Source organism: Odontomachus brunneus, unplaced genomic scaffold, assembly GCF_010583005.1.
Source record: "Odontomachus brunneus isolate Ranch 3 - 2012 unplaced genomic scaffold, Obru_v1 Obru_scaffold_045, whole genome shotgun sequence".
Classification (NCBI taxonomy): Eukaryota; Metazoa; Arthropoda; class Insecta; order Hymenoptera; family Formicidae; genus Odontomachus; species Odontomachus brunneus.
In genome coordinates this window covers 1,367,272-1,376,270 of record NW_022639495.1, presented here as the reverse complement: position 1 = coordinate 1,376,270, position 8,999 = coordinate 1,367,272, and the positions used below count along the sequence as shown (strand labels likewise).

Below are 8,999 nucleotides of genomic sequence, written 5' to 3'. Positions count from 1 at the left end.
TGTGTGTGTGTGTGTGTGTGTGTGTGTGTGTGTGTGTGTGTGTGTGTGTGTGTGTGTGTGTGTGTGTTATACCGGAGCGTCATAATAACACGGAATAAATCACGCAGTCAAGTGCTTCCCAGGAATGGAACGTCGCTAATCATTTCCTTGAGAGAGGACACAATTACAGCGGGAAGACGAGAGCAGTTGGACAACTTGCGAAAGAAGAAAGGGCTTATCGGTTTTCAATTTAACCATCGCCGCAGTTCAGTTCTTCCTGCTCGTCTCGAAAGTCCACGATGATTGGCAGTATCCACACACATGCGTATCCACACACACGTATCTACACTCTCTTCTTCCCCCTTCCTCTTTCGAAAATACGGTAACAAATTTCTGTGTTAAATTTAACACGTCCAAAACGATCCACCCGAATTTTTGTGTTAATTTAGTACAAGGCAAATATATTAAAGAAAATAATGTTATGTCAAAACTTAACATAAAAGAATTTCGCTATTTTGAAGCGAATTTTATAGAACTGACATATTTATAGTATCAAATGTAACACAACAAAAAGGTTCTACAGTGAGTATTTCTACAGTTAAAGTACAGAAAAATTTATCTGAATTCTATTTATCTTCTTTTTTATTGCGCTGCCTTTAAAGTTTTGTCAATGATTTTAGTTAAAATATTCTAAATTAAATATATGTCCTTCGATTAATTCCATTAGTATCACATTTGGAAAATTTGTGCTTTTCACAAGTGGGATTGAACTTGAGGATTTTTCCTCACTAGTTTTCGGTAGAATTAATATTTATAATATCTATATTGAAGTATAAAACTTGTAATTTTAATAAAATTTGTAATTTTAATATGGAATATGTTGAATATCAATCAACACAAGATATTTGGATAATGCAAACATAATATATTAAGTTAACATATGTTTCATATTTATGGGGAAAAATATTCACAAGGACCAGTTATAACACAAATGTAAAATATTTTTTACTCTGTATATAGAATCGTGCACACGCGAGAACATAAATCCATGTAAAGCTCCGTTTACATAACTCGTAGAACGCAAGAAGCAGGTCGCAAACGCAAACTGATGTATCAGCTTGCGCAAGGCACACGTAGGGTACGATCCATTAGACGCTGCGAACGCTTTAAAGCGTTCAAAGAAAAATCACGATTGGCCTATACGGCGCTTCAAAATATTTTCAGCGCTTAATAGATCGCACTCGAAGTTGCACTCGCGCCTTACGTGGCGAGTTGATGCAATTCAAACTTTTCATGAATGCGTTGCTTCTACGACACTGCGCTTACGTTAACCAATCGAAAACGATTTCGAAGGGAGTGTGAGATCTTATTTATTTATTTATTTATTTAACGGGAATATACCTTTTAACATTAAGGAGAAAAACGAAAATTAATGAAATTACATAATAAAATTTGTAAAATTACACATATGAAAGCTTATGCCGCGGATAATTTGGAAAGTCTAAATAAAGCCTTTATGTAAACAATCTGATTCAAGGTAACGCTGAAAAGAAAACTATAAACATTATATCACGCATCTTCGTAACCAAAACAAACCGAACCTATTTTCTATAGTCAGTAAATTTACCTGTTACGTTGGTAAATATGAGTGTATTATAGTATATTTTGGGTCTTTGAAAGAACAATTACGTTGGTATACTCGCAACGGGAAATAATCTCGAAGAAGTCGATAGACACAAATATAACTTCTTGCGTACTATTTTTGCGTTCAGACATTCGTCTCACACTGTGATTTGCGAACTGCGAGTGAATTTTGCATATCCTGCGCGTCTGCGGTCTGTATAGATGTGGGGTCAAGCTTTGGGACCTCACTTCACGTCGTTTCTCGCCTGCTGTCTTCCAACTTCTCAACGTCAACACTCTCGGCGGAGTGATCGCCTGCATTGTGACTGTATCGATATTATCTGCCGTGTGTCAAGTTGTATTTCACTTGTAAATTATTTTTTTCCCGCGAGTCTATCTCTCGACACCTCGTCCGTCCGTCCTATCTACCAGCCGGCCTGGCCCACCAACGGCAACGGTGCCCCCAAAATATTTATGTGCGCGCAGATATCGAGGTTCGAGCGCGTCGCTCGATCGCAACCACTACACACGGAGCACCGTGGGCCGATTAATATCAGACTGCCTGACCAAATCGTGTTTCGATCGGTCAAAAAAAATAATAAGTGAGAGGGAGGAAAAGGGGCCGTTATATTTGAAACGCGTGCACCGAGGGCGATTTGCGCGATCGTGCGCGTCATCGACGAATCGGGTTCGCGCTGAATCCCCGTGAATTTCAGTAAATCGTGTCGCCAGGATTAATCGGGCGTGAGTGTGTGCGCGAGACTCGATCGACGACGACGACGGCGGCGGTGGCGGCGAGAGTGGGATCTTCTCGAGTAGTGGAACCCTCTGGAATTCGGTGAGCATCGACGACGGAAGAGGAACGCGCCGAGTGCAGCGCGCGCACGAAGAGGAGCGCCAAGTGGAAAGGGTCCGCGGATCAGCCAAGGATAAGAGGCGCGTACGCCCACGTGGAAGCCCGGCAGAACGTTAAATGAATGTTGTTGCGGCGGGCGTTGGCGATCGTGACGGGCAAATCGAGGGGGCACGGCAGGATCGCTCGATTTAAATTCATAGATGTGCGAGCGGAGGGGCCGACAATGGTGGCTCGGCTCCCGCAACAAGTTCTACTGCTACTGGTACTCGGTGAGTAAGAACACCCGGCCATTCTGCTGCACAGTGGAGACAAATGAAAATTTACTGTTCAAAAATCGGGCCGCAATTCTTAACCACAATTGAATTTTTCTTGAAATTAATCGTTAATAATCTTCAAAGAGAACTGTGGAGCTTTCTAAAGAAGGCCCCTTGGAATTTGCAATATTAACAATCTGGAAATTGTTAACCCTTTGCTACCCAAATTAATTTCTCTTGTTTACAATTTTTTATGTACATAGGATGTTTAAAAATTAAAGTATTCAATACATATAAGAGAGATGAAATTTTACTTTTTCAACTTTTTATTTTCCAAAGATAGCTTTGTGATTCTGAGATCACGTTGAGCAGTTACTATCGTTACTAATATATTTAAAAAAAGTACCCATATTGTGAGCGTCATATCGGTCAAGACAGGAACAACATTCATATTCGAGATAAATATTGATAAAACTGGATTGTGACTTCAGAGTTATAGCGGACAATAAAGGGTTAACCAGAGAAGTTGAATTATAGGAATATTATTTTTAAAGCTATTTTTGTACTGTTTGTATCTTATATAAAGATTTTTTGGGGTCGCTGAATACAAATCAGATGTTAGAATTAAGATTTAACTATTGACAGCTGTCAATCTTGCTGTAAAAATGCATGTCTTTTAGCGGAAGTAAAGAATTAGGATTTTAGAGGTTGCCTACATTAGGAATTTTGAAGGTTGCTGATCCCATGTAAGAATTAGGATTTGGTAGTTGACAGCTACTAATACTACTGTCAACTATAAGAAAATGCATATTTCTTAGCAGAAATAGAACCACACTAGGGTTTTGTAAACCGCTAAATGCGAATTTGTCATGATTTTCAGATTGTTAATTATATTTAATATTTCAGAAAGCTCTTTTTAAAAATTGAGTTTCATGTTTTCTTTTAATTTATTAACGATTAAAAAAACGACTAAAAAAAGATTCGATCGATTAAGAATTGGAGTCTGCAGCAATTTTAAATAATAAATTTTCATTTGTTCCCATTGTGCGCGCCGAGCGTGTCGCGGCTTCATCGTGCTCGCTACCGACGATATTGCTTCCCGAATTAATGGGAAAACGTCGACTGCTGTTGAGGCTCCTGGTCATTGACGACGTCAGAAACGAGAAAACGCGCAACCGAAATTCCTATGTGGTATTTTCAAACAGCAAGATATTTGTGCGGTTAGTTACAAGTCAGTTTGCACGCCTTTTATTAAACAAAGTCACGACGCCTTGAGCTGCCAGAATTAAAAGTCACTGCTCTGATATAGAAGTTACTTCTCGAAATATAATAACTTCTCTCAATTTAAACCCTTTCTTCCAAATTTTTCACGATTGTCACACTCTGTATCGTCACTTCAGCTCCTGTCACAACCGATTACTGCGTATATGCATCAGCAGTGCTTTTCAGTTTTGACAACTCGAAGTGTTGCAACTTCATTTGGTAGAAAGTATGCGAGTCGATTTGCAACCGACTCTATACATTGAGAGAGAAAAAAAGTTTAAGAACAAAAATACTTAGGCACTTAAATACTTATTGGGCACTAACAATATATTTACTTATACTGGTAAAAAATATCTTTCAAGTAAAAAAATATGCATTTTCTTAAAACCTTAGTTCTTCATGAAAACAATGGTTTATTCTACTTAAATAAAAGGATTTAAACCAATATATTATTGGTACGCACCGAATATAAATATTTTTTATTTTTTCGATATTTTTTCTCTCATTACATAAATGAATATTCGAGGTAGTTTGTGCATACTCTGGAAACTATCCTCTTCCCTCGGCAGTCAATAAATAGCTGTCAAATTAACATGATATGCAACCTTCCTTTGCAATCTGCTTTTCCTCATGATTTTGTCACGTTACTTTCACAGCTATTTATAGACTGTCAAGGGAAAAGGATACTTGTCAGAAAGTTTTACAAATATGCTCACACGATCTAAAGTAATCTTTCGTTCAAATATCTTTTCGTTTAAAAATGGCACGCAAACATTTTCAGCGTGTCATTTCTCGCTTCTGACGTCACGATCCAACATGATCGCGACCCAGAAGCCTTAATATCCGAAGCTGAAACAGATGAAAAGAGGTAGTTCCTCTGTATATTGTTTTTTTCCAGATTATCGTTTTTGTTATATGATATATACTGTAAAATATTTGAAAAAATACTTGAAGATTCATTTGTGTGTGTGTGGAATAAAAGTTTATTTCACAGAAATAAACTTTATTTCATAAAAATAAATGTTATCTCATAGAGAGAGAAATGAAGCTTATATTCAACAAATAAATTCTCAGGTATTTTTTTCTCAGTGTAGTTGAGGAATTTATGAGTATAAGAAATTCTCGCGAACTGCGTGGTCGGAGAAGGTAATTCTTAATATACATCAGTCTATATATTTTTGCCCATAAAGTCGATAGAAAGAAATGAGATTGCCAAGAACTGAAATTAGCAAAATTACTCTGCTACTTGAAAGCGAAGAAGCAATTGTCTTAACATTTGAGTTGATAATATAATCTTTTTTCTGGATCTCTATATTTTTTTTCTTTTCGTCTGCAGCCCCTAAAGTAATATTGGCTACTCCCATTCCACAAATACAACAAGATAATTTAGAAAAAAATGTGAGTCAAGGCTAAAATACAAATACCGCACAGCGATTCGTAATCGTACCTGACACGAAAGTCCATTGTACTTCGGAACTTCGCTTACGCCATCTTCAAAATGAACGGCTCGCATATCCTCTATATTTAGGCAGCGGCCGAGTTAACCGACCATGTGTACACGCGTACGTAGCATACACGCATATAGCGACAGCTGATTTAGCGCTTTCGCCGTTTTCTTTTTTCCTTGGCGACTCCCAGCACTGACTCGCATCGTATCGAGTTTCGACACTGCGACGTATGTCCGATTAAGGACACACAGGCGACGTAATGTGGATCGATCCTCGATCTTCGTTCAATATCCCAAGCCTCTTTACACAAAGCAACGTTTCTCATCTTCTGCAATCTAAACCGTTGCAAATTACTCAATACGACGATATTCTCAATTTCACTTCTAGCTACCGATTCGAATGAAACTTCCTAAGTTCTGAGACACCGTACACAGAATTAATTTTAACACGATTGAAGAAGTCCTCCACTCCCTTCATGTTTGTGAAATAGAACGTATCTCATGAGACGTTTCAGTTACAACGAGAGTTTCTGCGAGTTGCGTCATATTCAGATACTTGTGATCTTCGCGACAGCGAAGTGCGACATTGTATGAGCAATTACTAGAACGAAAACCTGTGTACTACGGAGGCGGTAAAAACAAATGGTCCTCGCGCGATACGTCATTTAATCGCAACGATCTTTACGCGCACTTCCATCGAGCGATGAAAGCGAATGAAGTTACACGTAAAACGAAGACACATTTGAGAAACGTCCTATTTCTCTTCCTTATAGTGATCTCGCGCTCTGTGCATCACCAGCTTGCGTCGAGATAGAAAATGCGAATTTGGCCAACGTACGCTGCGCGAATCCATCGGGTATCACGCTTTTCGTTCATCACGATTTTTTTCATTTTTTTCTTTTATATTTTTTTTTCATCGGTTCACATCCGGATTCGATATGGACTTACGGTGGTATGCCCAGCTAATCCGCCTCGAAGATGAGATAGGACGGGGCGAGAAGTGGAAGTTTAATTAAGCCAGATTACAGGAACCGGAATGAATAAAGTTTCGTCAAAGAGGATCGCGAAAGGCACCTTGCTCTGAGCAAAGATTCGTTGCGGCTAGAGTAAGATCAGGTGTCTCAGCGAGGATGAATAAATGAAACATTAAGAGATCGCATTTGTATACATACATATGTGTGTATATGTGTGTATGCGCATGTGTTAATATATGCGCATGCACACTCTTTTCGCGCGTGTGCGAAATAATCGCGCTCGTAGACTCTCGTTTTCTAAGAAAGCGAAACATTAGCGAACGATTTATGACGCACGCCATGCTTCGAGACAGCGATTCCATCGGGTAAAATTCAACATACGGAGGTTCGCAGTCATCTCTAAGATTGTTGGAAGCCCAATTATTCGATATTCTCATAGGCAGTGACGAATAAATGTAATTACGCCGATATGAAGAAATCTACTCGAGAAATATTCCGGTCTTCTTTCGCAATTAACCATATACGTTTGTTGAAACACAATTCAACTGCTACTTGTGCAACAGGCGTCCGAATGCAGACTGCGATTCCGCATTTTGTGACTGCATCCAACTGTCACACACAAAACGCGGAACTTTCATGCAATTTCGATGGGACATGACAACGCGTTTCGCTTTTTATGTTAAAAACTTTCGAACTATTTTTTCCACGGTTTCGCGGGCCAGATGCGCGGCGTTTTTTTTTCAACGGCAAATCGATAACGTCCGGAGCGGAAGCGCCGATAGGCATTGAGGCATCGTTGCGTGGATCACACAGCGTGTCACTAGATGATCCATCCATTTAGTGGCGATGGCATTTCGAATTGGCAATTCTCTCTGGAACGTTAGATTCGTTTGGCACTTACATACTTGTAATCTATAGATTAAATGTTTCCATTCAAGTGCTAAATGAAGGAAAAATTTAGTCACGCACTTTCGTCAAAACAGATACCGAGTTCTAGCAAGTTCAACATTTCAATCAACAATATTAAATAGCATGTTCGAAATGCTATTGTTACTACGTGAATGAATCAGCGGCATCATCTATTATAGTGGAATTTCAGATGGGTCATTTTCTTTGAGGAGAACAGTGTGTGTGTGTGTGTGTGTGTGTGTGTAGGGTGTTCCCAAAAGGTAGTACCAAATTTTAGAGATATGTAGTACTCGTTAAAAACAAACCAAAAACTCTTAATAAACAGTACTCCGAAAATCTTTTATTTCTGAGTTATGAAGCATTTTGTTCTGTGAAAAATAGAAAATAAATTAAATCTACAATAAATGTTCAATGTGCTTTCGGCTCATGTCAATACACATTTCGGCATGTTTCGTCACTGAAGGTCAAAGAGTCCAGGTTTATTTCGTATTTGGTGCTCCTGCCCATTTCCTCGTTAATGTCAGACGCCATTTAACCAATCATTTTCAAGAAAGGTGGATAGGACGTGGCGGTCCAGTTGTATGGCCACCTTGCTCACCGGATTTAAATCCGTTGGATTATTATCTATGGGGACATTTGAAGAGCATGGTATATGCCACACCAGTTGATACAATAGATGAATTGACTCAGAGAATTGAAAACTATTGTCAACAAATACGGAATAAACCTGGAATCTTTGAACGTGTTCGATCTTCAATGAGGAGATGTGCCGAATTGTGTGTTGAAATGGACGGAGGGCACATTGAACATTTATTGTAAATTTTAGTTATTTTCTATTTTTCACAGAACAAAATGCTTCATAACTCAGAAATAAAAGGTTTTCGGAGTACTGTTCATTAAAAGTGTTTGATTTGTTTTAACGAGTACTACATACCCCTAAAATTTGGTGCCACCTTTTAGAGATATGTAGTATTCGTTAAAAAAAAATCAAAAACTTTTAATGAACAGTACTGGGAAAATCTTTTATTTCTGAGTTATGAAGCATTTTGTTCTGTGAAAAATAGAAAATAAATTAAATCTACAATAAATGTTCAATGTGCCTTTGGCTCATGTCAATACACATTTCGGTATGTTTCGTCATTGAAGGTCAGAGTCCAGGTTTATTTCGTATTTGTTGCCAACAGTTTCCAAATCTCTTAGTCAGTTCATTCACGGACGCCCGTATGTGATCATCTAATTACGCAGGGATTGTTGTATTCAACTTTGAATTGTGGACCGTGTCTAGTTTTGTGTCATCTGAAAAATGGCTAATTTTTATACAAATTCTGAAATGACGGATATTCATTTTATGTATGGCAGAGCAAAGGGCAATGTTTCAAAAACAACACGCTTGTATCATACAGCTTATCCGAATCGCCAATAGCTAAGTAGAAGAATGTTTAGCAAAATTCATCAACGCTTACGTGAGACCGGACAGTTCAAACCAAATTTAGTTGACTGCGGTAGACCGCGACTTGTTAGAACTCCTGCATTCGAGGAAAATATTTTACGCACAATTGAAGAAAATCCTGGAACATCTTGTCGAATGAGGAGACGTGTCAAATTGTGTGTTGAAATGGACGGAGGGCACATTGAACATTTATTGTAAATTTTAGTTATTTTCTATTTTTCACAGAACAAAATGCTTTATAACT

The 8,999-nt window shown here is 38.4% G+C and overlaps 1 protein-coding gene across 3 annotated transcripts in view; it reads left to right on the top strand.

The window, feature by feature from the left end:
- Positions 1 to 8,999, top strand: part of LOC116844734 — a 214,224-nt gene that overhangs the window by 5,465 nt on the left and 199,760 nt on the right. The window contains exon 2 of one of the 3 annotated variants that reach the window (XM_032816684.1): positions 2,319 to 2,727. In XM_032816684.1, coding sequence (XP_032672575.1) covers positions 2,580 to 2,727 — 148 coding nt within the window. In that variant the 5' untranslated portion in view covers positions 2,319 to 2,579. Of the gene's footprint in view, positions 1 to 27; positions 2,728 to 8,999 lie in introns of those variants that run through there. The other 2 variants (XM_032816683.1, XM_032816685.1) reach the window with 2 other exon arrangements.